Raw genomic sequence first — 15,952 nt, 5'->3', positions numbered from 1 at the left:
TTTTCCCTGGAGTATAGGAGGCTTAGGGGTAATCTTATAGATGTCTCTAAAATAATGACGAGCATCATAGAACAGTACAGCACAGAACAGGCCCTTCGGCCCTCGATGTTGTGCCGAGCAATGATCACCCTACTTAAACCCACGTAACCCGTATACCCGTAACCCAACAATCCCCCCATTAACCTTACACTACGGGCAGTTTAGCATGGCCAATCCACCTAACCCCGCACATCTTTGGACTGTGGGAGGAAACCGGAGCACCCGGAGGAAACCCACGCACACACGGGGAGGACGTGCAGACTCCACACAGACAGTGACCCAGCCGGGAATCGAACCTGGGACCCTGGAGCTGTGAAGCATTGATGCTAACCACCATGCTACCGTGAGGCCCCATCGATAAGGTAGATAGTCAACATCTTTCCCCAAAGGTAGAGGAGTCTAGAAGTACGGGGCATAGGTTTAAGGTGAGAGGAGAGAGATACAAAAGAGAACAGAGTGGAAATTTCTTCACACAGAGGGTGGTGAGCATCTGGAATGGATTGCCAGAGAGTGGTAGAGGCGGGCACAATTCTGTCCTTTAAAAAGCAGTTAGACAGTTACATGGACAGGGTGGGTATAGAGAGATATGGGTCAAATGCAAGCAAGTGGGACTAGCTTAGTGATAGAAACTGGGCGGCATGGACCAGCTGGGCCGATGGGCCTGTTTCCATGCTGTAAACATCTATGACTCTATGACACTATGACCCAAAAAGACTGGAATTGATCAGCTAACTCTTTGAAACTGGCAAACCTCAGAATTTCCAGAAGGCATTCAACAATGTGACGCACAAAAAGCTGTTGCATAAAATAAGGGTTCATGGCATTAAGGGTAATGTATTAGCATGGATAGAGGATTGGTTAACTAACAGAAAGCAAAGAGTGGGGATAAATGGGTGTCTTCTAGTTGGCGATCAGTGGCTAGTGGTGTGTCTCAGGGATAAGTTTTGAAACCACAATTGTTTACAATTTACATAGATAATTTGGAGTTGGGGACCAAGAGTAATGTGCCAAAGTTCGCAGATGGCACGAAGGTCAGCGGTAGAGTAAGTGTGCAGAGAACACTGAAAGTCTGGGAATAGATAGTTTAAGTGAGGCAGCAAATGTCTGTCAGAGAAAGTACAATGTTGGTAAATGTGAGGTCATCCAGTTTGGTAGGAATAACAGCAAAATGGACTATTATTTAAATGGTAAAAAATTGCAGCATACTGCTGTGCAGAGGGACTGGGGTGTCCTTGTGCATGAATCGCAAAAAGTTGGTTTACAGGTGCAGCAGGTACTTACGAAGGCAAATGGAATTTTGTCCTTCATTGCTAGACAGATGGAGTTTAAAAACAGAGAGGTTATGTTGCAACTGTATAGGGTGCTGGTGATGCCACACCTGGAGTATTGTGTAGTGTTGGTCTCCTTACTTAAGAAAAGATGTACTGATACTGGAGGGGGTACAGAAGAGATTCACTAGGTTGATTCCGGAGTTGAGAGGATTGACTTTGAGGAGAGACTGAGTAGACTGGAACTATACTCATTGGAATTTACAAGAATGGGGGGGGGGGGGGGGTCTTATAGAAACCTTCTTGTCCGTTGCCCAGATCGAGCCAGATGTTCCGTCATCCAGAGTTTCTACTATTACCTTATATTACCAGAGATGGGACAACTGGGGCGGGCTCAGGTGGCCTGTCAAACAGTCATCAACTGGACCATTGGCTGCTGAGACCCCCTCCTGAGTCATCATTGGCCGGATGCCAAAGAAGTGTCTGGAAAGGCGGGGAGGGAGGGGAATAAAAGTACGCATCTCATACACACGAGCAACAAAGACTCGATGTGCGAGATGACCTTGACTAGACCAGGAGGAAGGAAGGAAGCAAGGAAGAGACTGCCAGCAACAACCACCTTTGTGAAGACGGGCCAGAGGATTTCCAGTGATCAGATCCACAGCTTCCCAGGCCATTTTTTGGGTAGTGTACTTGAATCTGGGGTGTCCTCTTGTTTTATGTGGGTAATTTAAGGATTAATAGGATTTTTATTTTATTTTTTAAATAATTTTTATTGAGATTTTCAAAAAATATCAAAAACAGAAAATAACAACAAGAAAACAATATTAACAACAACAAAAAGAAAAACACAATAACCCCCAAAACCAAATCCCCCCCACCCCCAGTAACTACAAAATAAAGAAATAGATAAGCACCCGGCATATTCAATAAACACATATACACATTTCTCCCCCCCCCACCCCCACCCCCACCCCCCTCCCCGCGCCCCCGGTTGCTGCTGCTGCCGGCCTATTTTCCTACCGTTCAAGGAAAGGCTGCCACCGCCTAAAGAACCCCTGTACTGATCCCTTCAGGGCAAATTTCACCCTCTCCATATCATTGATCCAGGCCTCCACGCTTGGGGGCCTCGCATCCTTCCATTGAAGCAAAATCCTCCGCCGGGCTACTAGGGACGCAAAGGCCAGAACACCGGCCTCTTTCGCCTCCTGCACTCCCGGCTCCACTGCAACCCCAAAAATTGTGAGTCCCCAGCCTGGCTTGACCCTGGATCCTACCACCCTCGACACCGTCCTTGCTACCCGCTTCCAAAATTCCCCCAGCGTTGGGCATGCCCAGAACATATGGGCATGGTTCACTGGGCTCCCTGAGCACCTAGCACACCTGTCTTCGCCCCCGAAAAACCTACTCATCCTCGTCCCGGTCATGTGGGCCCTATGTAGCACCTTGAACTGTATGAGGCTAAGCCTCGCACAGGAAGAGGAGGGATTCACTCTTTCCAGGGCATCCGCCCACATCCCCTCCTCAATCTCCTCACCCAGCTCCTCTTCCCATTTACCCTTCAGCTCCTCCACCGAGGCCTCATCCACCTCCTGCATGACGTGGTACACGTCCAAAATCTTCCCCCTCCAAGCCACACCCCCGAGAGCACCCTGTCCCGTACCCCACGTGGGGGCAGCATAGGGAACCCTCCACCTGCCGCCTGGCAAACGCCCTAACCTGCATGTACCTAAACATGTTCCCGGGGGGAGACCAAACTTCCCCTCTAACTCACCCAGGCTCGCAAACCTCCCATCCACAAACAGGTCCCCCAACCTCCTAATACCTACCCTGTGCCAGCCAAGAAACCCGCCATCGATGCTCCCTGGTACAAACCGGTGGTTCCCCCGTATCGGGGACTCCATCGAGCCCCTCACCTCCCCCCTATGCCGTCTCCATTGCCCCCAAATTTTGAGGGTAGCCGCCACCACCGGGCTCGTAGTATACCTCGTTGGTGGGAGCGGCAATGGCGCCGTCACCAGCGCCTCCAGGCTCGTGTCCACGCAGGACGCCATCTCCATCCTCTTCCATGCTGCCCCTGCCCCGTCCATTACCCACTTATGCAGCATCGCTGCATTGGCAGCCCAATAGTACCCACAGAGGTTGGGCAACGCCAGCCCCCCCCCCCCCCCCCATCCCTGCCCCGCTCCAAAAACATCCATCTCACCCTCGGAGTCCCATGAGCCCATACAAATCCCGTAATACTCCTGTTGACCCTCCTAAAAAAAGGCCTTCGAGATAAGGATGGGGAGACACTGGAACAGGAACAAAAACCTCGGGAACACCGTCAAATAGGATTATTATTAACAAACTTATTGAACCTTTATTTGTGTTTGTCCTTTGTCCATCTTTCAATTAAGTGCACCTGAGTAAAGTTATGTACTGGCTAAACCTGGCTCCAAAATCCAATTATTAGACCAATCAAAAGGCCTGGCATCGTAGTTTGACCTGGCCCTTTGAACGAATTTGTGTTAGAGACTAGTGCATCAACAGTTTGAGGTAAGCATCTGACAAGATAACTTGACAGTACAGAACAGCACTCCGACAGATCAGACGTGTTCTACACAGCCTCCCAATTACCAATGTATGTATAACTGGCAGGCTATGTAACCTTATCAAATAAAGAACCCATATTACTGATGGGTTGATTGGTAAGTTTGGTATGATCGTTGTGTTTGTGATAAACAGAAGAAAACAGCAGGTACATAGATAGAGCTAGAGATAATTAAACCCAAAGAGGGACAAGGTGGCTTCAACATTATTAGACACATGGACCTGAATTTCCAGCATAGAGTACAAGCAGAGTCGGCAGGCCCGCAAGCAGGTGTGGAAAACTCTCCTGACTGTGATCAGCTGTCGAGCTCAATTTCACACTGGTTGACCAATTAACTGTTGGTCGACATGAAACACGTACTAAGAGAGGCATAGCATTACCAGCAGGAAGATGCGGGTGCCAGGAAGGGATTTAAATGTAGCTCACTGCAGGCCAAAAGCCTGCGCTTAGCATTTCAGGGAACTTGATTGTAGTGGCAAGTCTTTTGGTCTCCATTACAGATTTTAAGCGTTGGTCCAGTGTGCAAGATGGCATTGATATCCTGCTGGGCATGACAGGAATACCCAGATCCACTCTGCCCCATGTTTCTCTGATGAGTGCCTGAAGGTCTTACTGGAGGCACTAAATGACTGTTGTCACATCCTGCTGCTAAGGGACAAAAGGAGGCTACTGCAAGTCACCAAGAAGGCCTGGATGGAGGTGGCAGCCCGGGTCAGCAACCATGATGTAATATGCAGAAATTGAGTGCCAGAAAAGGTTCAATTACCTTCTGCGCTCTGGCAGAGTGAGTACTAATTCCACTTGGAACCTTGGGTAGACATTTATTTTGGTGCTGGGGTGTGTGAAATGCGGAGCACAATGCAGCATATTGTGTTATAATGTCCACCTATAGACCATGGCTGGCATGTATGTCAGGGTCATGTGTGACAAGGCGACAGGCAACTGCTCCTGCGTCTTTGTGGAGAGGCTGCAATGTGGAGACATGCTGGGGGATATTATTGAGTGAAGATGGATTGATGTGCTGGGGGGGGGGGGAATCAAACGTACTGGTCCTCAGTCATGCGTAGAGTCAGGCTTTGGAAATGGCCTGCGAGTGTGGAGCCAGGTCCACATACTGCAGAGAGGCTGGGGTGTTAGATGAGGATAAGGGTCCAATGGGAATGGAAGAGATTGGTGTTGAGTCAGAGAGATGTGGGGCTGTGGTTGTAAGACTGACATGTGAAACTCATTTATTCCCCGTTCACTTGATTCAGGCTCCGTATATTACATAATGGCTGCTGACCTAAGCTGGCAGGGGAGAACCACCATATTTCAGCAGAATCCAGACCCCGGCAGCCAAATTCACAGTCTCAGAATCAGATGCTAATATTGTCATGGTAGCCGCCAACCACCTAAATGTCCCCATTTCCAGTCAAAGTGCTATGCTGTGGGGAAGTCAGCATATCCAGATGGCATGAAGAAATAGAGGCAACATTGCCTTTATCTCTTTGGTAACCTGGATCTTGTTGGGATGGAGGGCTGCCGAATCCAGGGGTGTGTGTGAGCAATCTTGTGGAATTCCTTAGGTTGGAAAAAATCAAGTTCACCTTGAGAGGGGTCTGTGGAGGGGTTTACCCGGAGATGGAAACCGTTTATCGATTTCTTCCAGGATAGTTAAGGCAGCAGGGGAGGGCGGTGGGACTTTGGGGTTACAAAAGGAGCCAGAGTGGGTGGAGGGTAACAGCAGGGAGGGTGGGACACAGGGGTGCTGGTTATTTATTTGTTATGTGAATTCCTGTTTGTTCTCATTTTGTTTCTGGTTGTGTTTGATGTGTGTATAAATACCTTAATAAAAACATTCTTTTAAAAGAGAAATAGAAGAAACAGCAAAGCTCTAGGTCACAGTAATACACTCAGTCAAGATCATGGTAGATCTCAAGCTGATTTAGGAGCTTGGAAATCCTCAAATGCGCATATGATAAATGTGGAGATAGGAGTTGATGTTATTGAACGAGATGATCAAGAGTTATTTATCCTCAGTGAAGGAGCAAGGAAAAAATCACATGGAAGATGAGAGTAACAGGGCTGAAGATATAATTACAGCACATGGCAGCACAGTGGTTAGGACTGTTGCTTCCCAGCGCCAGGAACCCGGGTTCGATTCCCAGCTTGGGTCACTGCCTGTGCAGAGTCTGCACATTCTCCCCAGGTCTGCGTGGGTTTCACCCCAACAAGCTAAAGATGTGCAGTTTAGGTGGATTGGTCAAGCTAAACTGCCCCTTAATTGGAAAGAAATAATTGGGTACTCTAAATTTATTTTTTTTAAAGTCCCGAAAGATGTGCTTTTAGGTGAATTAGACATTCTGAATTTTGCCTCCGTGTACCCGAAATAGGCACCATAGTTTGGTGACTAGGTGATTTTCACAGTAACTTCATTGCAGTGTTAATGTAAGCCTACTTGTGACACTAATAAAAATGATTATTATTATTATTAAAAATGAAAGTCACAAATTCACAACTTACTTTCATTGTTAATACAGCTGCAGCAGGTTCAGTTCCTAGTGGATCAGTTTCCACACCAGAATTAATGCACAGTTCCTCACTCCCACTGAATCCATAAAAATGGGCACTGGTATGTAATGAACAAATTACACCAAAAAATGTTGAATAATTAGTATTAGAAATTTGATGATAAGTATTTAAATGTGTCCATGCACATACACATATAGACAAAATAGTCTATAAATGTGACGGTGCTGTGCTTTTTTTAAGTGAAATCCTATATGGAGCTCAGCAGGTGACTCTGCTGAGGCCTTAGGCAGGAAACATAAAACAAGTATTCTATGGGCGGTTAAATAATCAAAGGTACCACTGCCATACTAAAAATAACATAAGACTTTAATAATTTCAGTTATCTTTTTATCTACAGAGGCACAGTAAATGAAAAGTGTCCCTCACAGCTAATAATTAGATTTTGCCACTCACACTATTGAAACTCAAGACATTTTGTTTTTTTGTCTGCTCTGATAAAGTCTTACCTCAAAATTAGCACTTAATGGTTCAGTTAGATTAAAATGCTCCTTGATACCTTTCTCATTAAGATGCTGATTTGCTGATTGAGTTGGTGTGTATTCTGTTGCCAACCCACTACTCTGGAGCTAACTTCTTAGAATCATAGAATGGTAACAGCACGGAAGGATGCCACTTAGCCCATCGGCTCTCTTCATAATTATTTTACTGACAAGATTTAATATGCTCAACTCCTTGGGCGCGATCTTCCGGCCTTGTTACAGTCGCTCTCAAGCGGAACGAGGCTGGTGAATGACGGGAGAGGCCAAAAACGGGAACTGCGCCAGGCACCAGTCAGTTTGCGATGCAACCGACCTGCTCCCTTCGGCGAATTCGGAATCTTGCCGTCACGAGGGGAGAAACCAATTACCACCACTTAAGTCATATTTCCATACAATTAACAAGAGCCACCGGTCATCCAACGGCTTCCTGTCATTTCCCGGCCTCCCCAACAAGGGCTCACCCTGACGCCGATTGGTACTCCTTTTTAAAATCATGAACCTGACGGAAGAGCTTCTGTGGGGAGCCAAAGAGGCGAATCGCAATCTCTGCTCACAGGCAAACGCCGGTGGTGCTGAGCTTGTCACCCCAGAGCTCGGTGGGTGGACTGCAATGGGAGGTTGGGGGTGTGTGGGTAGGAGTGGTGCAGGGAGGTCAACTGGTGGGGCAATGGCTCAAGGAACCATCGTGCCAACCTTTGGATCGATACCCCATTCCGGGGCAACCCCTGTCCCTGCGCGTCGGCCACAACGATCACCCATAACCCCCACCGACTGCTGAGGCCTCTGGCCGCGAGGCTGGAGGCAATTGTTAATAGGGAATTGACAATCGTGGTTAAGTGAGCGCTTGGCACATGCCAAGTGGGTTCCCGTGGGTAGGCGGGCCATGTAGCATGTGGGGTCATTGCCATGCATTCCAAACAAACCTTGATGTCTGGACACTGTGTGGGAGTTAACACCACACACGTAGCAGCCAACATCCTAACACCCAGGGGATGGGTCACAGCTCCTGGGACACTACCACGGCCGGAGGGTGCGTGGGTGCCACGGGGAGGGGGGGATTGCCTGGAGAGACAGGCAAAGGGTCTGGGGGTCAGTTGCACTGCGGAAGAAAGTGACAGAGGCATCATGATGGTTGTGCAAAAAGTTGTTTAATGTGCTGTACAATACCCCATTTCCAAGAGTGCCGCAACATCCAACCCCACTCCCTACCTAATCCCTCCCCCCTACCCCAGTGCTCTCAGCGATGCTCAACGTGCCTGGCTCTCCTAGCTCTACCACTACGTCCTGGTGTTTCCACATCTGAGATGGAGGCAGCCAGCTGCTTACCTTGTCCCGTGGCCTTCGATCCCCCTGTCGGGCGTCCTCTGGTGGCTCTGGGGCTGGAAGGCCCAGACTCACTTGTCGATGGCACATGCTGAAGGGGGAGGGGGATGGAGGGAGGGTTGGGGGTCACCTGGGAGGGATGCTCCCTTGGGGAATTGGTGGGTGGGACGTTGGTGTCTAACCACTCTGGCTGCCAGGTGTAGGTCATTGAGCTTCTTACAACACTGGAGTCCAGTCCTCCTGGTCACACTGCCTGAGCTGATTACTGCTGTCACCTCGTCCCAAGCAGCACTGGCTGCCTTGTGGCTCACCCTCCGGGACCCTCGGGGGAACAGGACATCCCTCCTGGCCTCCACTGCGTCTAGGAACCTCCACAGGTCAGCTTCCCTGAATCTTGGGGCTGGTCTCCTCGGCGCTATTGTTGCGAGCTGGCTTGGGTTGGCTGAGTAAGTGCAGCCTAAGTGTTGCTCGGCATTGTTAGTGGGGTGCTGGCAAGCGCGGTCCTGGCGAATCAGCTGCCGAGACAGCATTCGGGGCGGGTGTTAATTCCTGATTCTTTGTGGCCAGTCTGGACTCAATAAAATCTAAGATGGATTAGCAGGTATCAATTATTGTTTTTTTCCACCAGCTTGCAAGGCTGACTCACTCGTGGGACATTAGAACACACACAGCTGTCTTCTAAAGTTCCCAAAAGTTAGTGAGAGCTAAGACAAAGAAATCACAGCACATATTGATTGAATCACATCAAGATTCGCATACAAGCTTCCCATAGGCCAATGTATACACCTTCTGACCTGGCCATATATCCTGATTGGCTCACTTCACATTTTCCCAATCCTGGCCCTTGTTACCCAGCATCCTTTTCACTATTCTCTCCACGAGGCCAAGCTCCCCTCCCCCTTCCTAGCCATGCTGTGCTCATCCCTTTGTTCTGTCTGTGAACTCATTACCCTCAGGGTCCTACTGTCCATCATATTCGTTTGTTCACTTCCTCACGGGAAGCCCGTGAGCCTTGTTAAGTGGACCAATTAACAGTGAATAGTGTTGCTGGCCTCGCCGGGCCGAGCGCTGGGAAACCCGCGGCAATTCCCGCTCGGTGCAGAACTTGGAATTTGTTCCGGAGAATCACCGGCTTCTTGACCACTGAATGCACCACAGTGAGAGATTACGGGCAGAATTCTCCAGCCACGCCTGCCTGACATCAATGGGCCTTTACATGATCCACGTCCCGCCTGTGTCAATCTTGCGACAGATGAGGCAGAAGAATCCAGCCCTAAACCAGTATATTTCGGAGGTAATCAGAATTACCATTTTTGCAGAAAGAGCTGTTTTCTGTATAGGAATTAAACTGTTACCTAGTCGAAAATCTATGTAATATTTTTGTTATATTAACTTTTTTTTATAAATTTAGAGTACCCAATTCATTTTTTCCAATTAAGGGGCAATTTAGCGTGGCCAATTCACCTACCCTGTACATCTTTTGGATTGTGGGGGCGGAACCCACACAAACACAGGAAATTTGTGCAAACTCCACACAGACAGTGACCGGGATCAAACCTGGGACCTCGGAGCCACGAGGCTGCAGTGTTAACCATTGCACTACCATGCTGCCTCATTATATTAACTTTAACTAAAATAATAAACAGGAAGAACATGGTTGCTACTGCTAATTCATTACATCAAACTTTGTCACGCACATACAATTATTATAACACCTGAACATTGTTACAATGCTATATTATACAGAACCCAGATAAAGTTGCAATTCTAAACAGAATTATGCTAAATAAAATAAGATGCAATAATTGTTTTATTATTGTAACTCGACAGAATACTATTCCATTCAGAGATTATGTTAATAAATATTCTATTCTTAACTATGTAGACACAGCATAATAAAATGGTTATTTATTGTACATCAAATTGGGAAAGTCAAGAGTTAGATGCATTCTTGTGACTGAACTCGGTTTCACAGGATGACTTAAAAGTGAGCCAAACTACATATCACATTAACACCCCAGACAAATAGTAAATCTCAAACCTACAATCTCCACCTTTTTTTTGCTTTTGTTCACATGTAAAACCCTCGGCTCTTTCCATAATGTCGACATCCCGATTGCTCCTTTTAGCCCTAGCCTGCTATCAACATTTAATTTCAATTAATGGCTATTTTCTATATATGCCCATGAACATTTTGTTATCATTTCCATGTTACACTAATCCAATAGAAGTATGCCTTAGGTCCCTCCAACAGTCAAAATTGTCACGTTCTGTACAAAATTACAACAGTAGTTGCATCAAAAGAGTTATCTTTATCTTGACTTTAATGTAATATGATTAATCTCAATTGATCTTTTGAAGAGAACAACAGGAACATTGGAGTGAAACTTGGTTATTGGCATTTCCCATTTATTGCCATTTAACAAGTAAACTGAGGCCAAGAATAATGATTCCTACATCTTAATCTTTTTCTCACAACCTCAGATATGGGGCAGGATTCTGCTGTAATAGGCGGGGTGGGCAACTCCGGCGGGACGGAGTGGCGTGAACCACTCCGGCCTCGGGCCCCCCCCAAAGATGCGGAATCCTCCGCACCTTCAGGGGCTAGGCCCACCCCGGAGTGGTTTGCGCCTTGCCGGCCGGCGGGCAAGTGGCTTGGCGCCACGCCAATCGGCGGCGAAGGGCCTCTGCCAGCCGGCGTGAGTTGGCGCATGCGCAGGAGCGCCAGCGTGTGCTGGCATCATCCCGGCGCATGCGCGGGAGGGTTCATCTCCTCATCAACCATCGCGGAGGACCACAGCGGCCGATGCGGAAGAATAGAGTGCCCCCACGGCACAGGCTTGCCCGCGGATCGGCTGGCCCCAATCGTGGGCCAGGCCACCATGGGGGCACCTCCCGGGGCCAGATCCCCCCGCGCCCCCCCCCCGAGAACACCGGAGGCCGGCCACGAACCGGGACCAACCTTCATTTACGCTGTCGGGACCCTCGTTAAACAGGCAACCCATCGCAGCCCGGAGAATTCGGGCGGCCCCGGGACCCATTGAGTCACGCCGGTTGTTGGGGGGGGGCGGAGAATTCGGAGGATGACGGGGGCGGGATTCACGCCAACCCCCGGCGATTCTCCGACCCGGCGGGGGGTCGGAGAATCCCACCCATGGTATCTAAAATGTCAGCTTACTAAAAAGTATGGTAGTTACATGAGGTCACTTTTTAAAACATAGCGGTGGCCTACAGTTCAAGTTTAGAGAGATGGTTTTCTCCCAAGCTACAATTTGGTATTTCTTTAGTTGTCTCAGATGCAGACAACAGTCAGTGTGTCATCTTCAGAAAAGTACTTGAATTGGAGATCATCCACCACAATTTTTAAAATTAGGAGGGGAGGGTAATTCAGAAATTCATGAGATCCCTGGTAGTATATAGGATCCAAAAATATCGAGAATTTTGTATTCTATATTTCATATATTTATACTGCACAGCATCCACTGCCATGCAATAATAAAACATTTCATGCAATAGGAAGAGAGGCTGGTTTAGCACAGTGGGTTAAACAGCTGGCTTGTAATGCAGAACAAGCAGTGCGGGTTCAATTCCCGTACTGGCCTCCCCGAACTGGCACCGGAATGTGGCGACTAGGGACTTTCACAGCAACTTCATTGAAGACTACTTGTGACAATAAGCGATTATTATTATTATTATTATTTTATTTTGGTCAGATGCCTTTCAGAAATGGAGGCATTGGATTGGATTTGTTTATTGTCATGTGTACCGAGGTACAGTGAAAAGTATTTTTCTGCGTGCAGCTCAAACAGATCATTTAGTATATGAAACAAAAATACATAATATGGATTACATAAATGGTAATCCATACACAGGGTACAGAGTGTAACTACATAAGACCGGCATCGGGCGAAGCATACAGGGGTGTAGTGTTAATCAGGTCAGTCCATAAGAGGGTCGCTTAGGAGTCTGGTAACAACGGGGAAGAAGCTGTTTTTGAATCTGTTCCTGCGTGCTCTCAGACTTTTGTATCTCCTGTCCAATGGAAGAAATTGGAAGAGTGAGTAAGCCGGGTGGGAGGGGTCTTTGAGCTCCCAGGGAACCAGTCCATTTTTACGTAGGGATGCATGAAAACCATTACCACAGAGGGAGAGCACAGTAAGAAGTCTTACAACACCAGGTTAAAGTCCAACAGGTTTGTTTCAAACACGAGCTTTCGGAGCACGGCTCCTTCTTCAGGTGAAGGAGCCGTGCTCCGAAAGCTCGTGTTTGAAACAAACCTGTTGGACTTTAACCTGGTGTTGTAAGACTTCTTACTGTGCTCACCCCAGTCCAACGCCGGCATCTCCACATCACAGAGGGAGAAGCCTCGCCAGTTATAAAAGTAAATTTCCTTATGTTTCTGCATAAACCTTGAAGATCAGAGGTTACTTCAGAAGCTTGAATGAATTCAAAGTTTGGGAGTCAACTACTCTGTAACTATGCTAGACGCTCGCATTGTACATGTGTCACAAGTCTCCGGCATCTCATCCCTCAGCGCAATTCACACCACTGGCATTAAACTCGCTTTTTCACTTAATCTCTTCACATATTTTCTGTCGGTTATGTAGTGCTCTTTAGATCTTGGTGGTCTCCAAGCCACTTCTTTACAGTGGTTGCTGAAACATATTATTCAAATGCTATATACAACCACTTCATGGAATTTTAAAATACTTAAACGTTTGTAACATCTATACGCTAACGGTCCAGCGAGATTTATTTTGAGGCCTGCCTATTCTACAGCACCTTTACGACGCACATGTGTAAAGTTCATCTCCCAAATTAAGTTTTCGCGCAGATGCCCTGGTACTTTCCATCACACTGCATCGACGCTGGTGTGGACCCACAGTGTACCACACTAGTAGCTGGACAATTTCACAATAGCAAGCAGTAGGAGTCATTCTGAAACTCGGCCAGTCAATAAACCATCTATAATTCGTTGAATCAGTGTGGGAAAATCGCAACAATAACATCGAGAGCAAGCCGCAAACTCTCAAAAACAAACTTTCCCCAATGGTAATCCATCCTCCCATCGACTTGGAAGTGCCTATCTCAAGACCGAAATGTGCAAAAAAAAAGTCTGCGGTGCGGGTTGCTGTTACCTTGCTCCTGGGCTTTTCATATACTTACTGGTTCAGTTCAACGTCAAGGATGAAGGATGAGTCGAAAGCATCAACCTGGAAGGTAGCCTGGGCAATATGCGTGGACTGAAAGAATCAAAGGCCAACAATTAGTAAACAGGTCCGTGGAAATAATGGATAACCGTCAGCAAAAAAAATAGTGCTGACTGAAAGACGCATTGAAATGTGTGCAAACTCAGTTAGGAGTGTAAAGGCTGGGCAATCTGGATAAGTAAACCGCAATGAAGGCACATCATTTGCAGCCCGTGCTTGAGATTGGCTTGTGTTTTTTGTTTGGTTTGGTGAATTGTGCCTGCCGGTTTATTTTTGATGCAGTGTTGTTTTTGTTTCTTGCCAGCCAAGCTCTCCGGGGACTGGAGATGCAGAGGGCGCCGTGGGTACCTGCCCGTCTTAAGCACGGTGAATGAAGAGAGCGGAACTCCCCGAGCGCGGCGCTTACCGGCTGTGTGGCTGCCTGCTCTGCTGTTCTCCTCACTCGGGTGTCCAGGCCCAGCTGCCCGCCGTCCGCGCGGTGGCTGAGCCGAAGCGGGCTGGTGGTCTGAGGAGGCTCCAAGCTGCGCATCTTCCAGCCGGCGGCCACCGCCTCCTCCTCCCCCTTCCCTCGCAAGGCGTCGTCACCTTCAGGCGAACCTGCAATATTCACGGTTCCCGTCAGTTGCCGTTCGTGTACCGGGCAATTTTTTAAAAATAAAAACCTCCCCACCTCAACCCATCACTGATTAAAAGTTAAAAAACCCAAATCATGCAGCTCGAGGTGGCGAACAATTAGAATTAATAATTCCACATTGAAATCATATTCGGCTCTCTCTATCCCCCCCCCCCCCCCCACCCCCAAAAAAAATAATAGCCCGTCCGAGAAAATGCCTCACATGCAAAGGTTAAGAAAGAAGGTGCAGATTTTCGCTTGATAATCTTACCGGGCTTTCTATTGGCGCTGTTATATTGAGCGAGGTAGACTAGTCCACACAGATACACCGAAACAATCTGAGGCGGCAAAGGCTTCATATTTCATATTCTATACCCTGCAGGGTGCAGGAGAATATAATGCAAAAATAAATCTTCCCTTTTTTTCTGAGTCGACGGAATGCTTTAGGATTTCGTTCGTATTGTTTCCTGAGGTGTTTGGGTTTTTTTTTATATAATGATTATTTGCTCCGCTTCCTTCAGAGTGCAGACTGCAGCACCGGATGGCAGTGACAGGCTGAGAGCATCTGAAAGCCTCCCTCCGTTCCTCCCCTCGTTTCCTCCTCTATCTCATCGCTCCCAGCCAGCCAGCCAGATTTCCTCGCTGCTGCTGCTGCTCCACGTTCACGTCAATCCCCTCGCTCGCCCGCCGCCGCGGCGGCTGCAGATCGCGCGTGGGGTAGGTTCACTCGCTGAGCGTGGGCAGCAGCGTCGTAACCGGGGCTCTGGGCGGTCCGTGCATCTCCGCCGAGCGCGGGAGGCTGCAGCAAGAGGGGATCCTAATATAACAGGGTGGGTCACATGCCCATATTAATATTTTAATCCATTGAACCCTTTCAAAGATCGTTACTTGGGAGAGTGAATTCACTTCCAAGGCCAAATGTGTGTTGCTTGCGGTGCATTGCATTGCAGTCAAAACTTCTAGTTCCAATTCGGCCATGGCATAAACACACTGCGATGGACAGATTTAAAGTCCCTTTTTTCTGATTTTGAAAGTTTCCCTAACCATGTTGCGCACAAATTTAATTGTAGGCAACGTCAATGTGTATAATAATTCATGTGACAAGATTTTGCAGCATATTTAGTACAGTTCTGCTTGCAGTAAAATCACTCTTTTTTGACATCACTTCTTAAGTATTAAAATTGATCTGTACTGTACTGAAATAATATTAATGATGACAATGCATTGTGTTTATATAAATAATGCATGGAACCATAATGCCTGATTGTTGACTCTCCAATCATCACATCCAATTGTAGTCACTCCAATAATTCTTCTCAAATGTAATGTCAGTCTGGGCACCACACCTCAAAAAGGATATATTGACCTTGTAGTGGGTGCAGTACAGATTCCAAATTGATTCCAAGACGACAAGAGGTTTTGCGAGGACGGGTTGCGCAGACTGTCCTAGTATTCCTTTGAATATATAATGAGTGTGGAGATGCCGACGTTGGACTGGGGTGAGCACAGTAAGAAGTCTTACAACACCAGGTTAAAGTCCAACATGTTTGTTTCAAACACTAGCTTTCGGAGCACTGCTCCTTCCTCAGGCGAATGAAGGGGTATGTTCCAGAAACATATAGACAAATTCAAAGATGCCAGACAATGCTTAGAATGCGAGCATTTGCAGGTAATTGAATCTTTACAGATCCAGAGACAGGGATAATCCAGGTTAAAGAGGTGTGAATTGTCTCAAACCATGACAGTTGGTCGGATTTCGCACGCCCAGGCCAGATGGTGGGGGATGAATGTAATGCGACATGAATCCCAGGTCCCAGTTGAGGCCGTACTCATGTGTGCGGAACTTGGCTATAAGT

General features: G+C 47.5%; 1 protein-coding gene across 6 annotated transcripts in view; it reads right to left on the bottom strand.

Annotated features, from left to right (window-relative positions):
- adam22 (ADAM metallopeptidase domain 22) overlaps positions 1-14,890 on the bottom strand; it is a 480,389-nt gene extending 465,499 nt beyond the window's left edge. For 3 of the 6 annotated variants that reach the window (XM_038797995.1, XM_038797996.1, XM_038797998.1), the window contains exons 1-3: positions 14,368-14,890; positions 13,890-14,080; positions 13,440-13,516 (exon numbers count right to left, since the gene is read on the bottom strand). In XM_038797995.1, coding sequence (XP_038653923.1) covers positions 13,440-13,516; positions 13,890-14,080; positions 14,368-14,455 — 356 coding nt within the window. In that variant the 5' untranslated portion in view covers positions 14,456-14,890. The remainder of the gene's footprint in view (positions 1-13,439; positions 13,517-13,889; positions 14,081-14,367) is intronic. The other 3 variants (XM_038797999.1, XM_038798000.1, XM_038798001.1) reach the window with 1 other exon arrangement.
- Positions 14,891-15,952: the final 1,062 nt, after the last annotated feature.

Source organism: Scyliorhinus canicula, chromosome 5 (genome assembly GCF_902713615.1).
Source record: "Scyliorhinus canicula chromosome 5, sScyCan1.1, whole genome shotgun sequence".
Classification (NCBI taxonomy): domain Eukaryota; kingdom Metazoa; phylum Chordata; class Chondrichthyes; order Carcharhiniformes; family Scyliorhinidae; genus Scyliorhinus; species Scyliorhinus canicula.
This window is presented reverse-complemented; position numbering and strand designations above follow the sequence as displayed.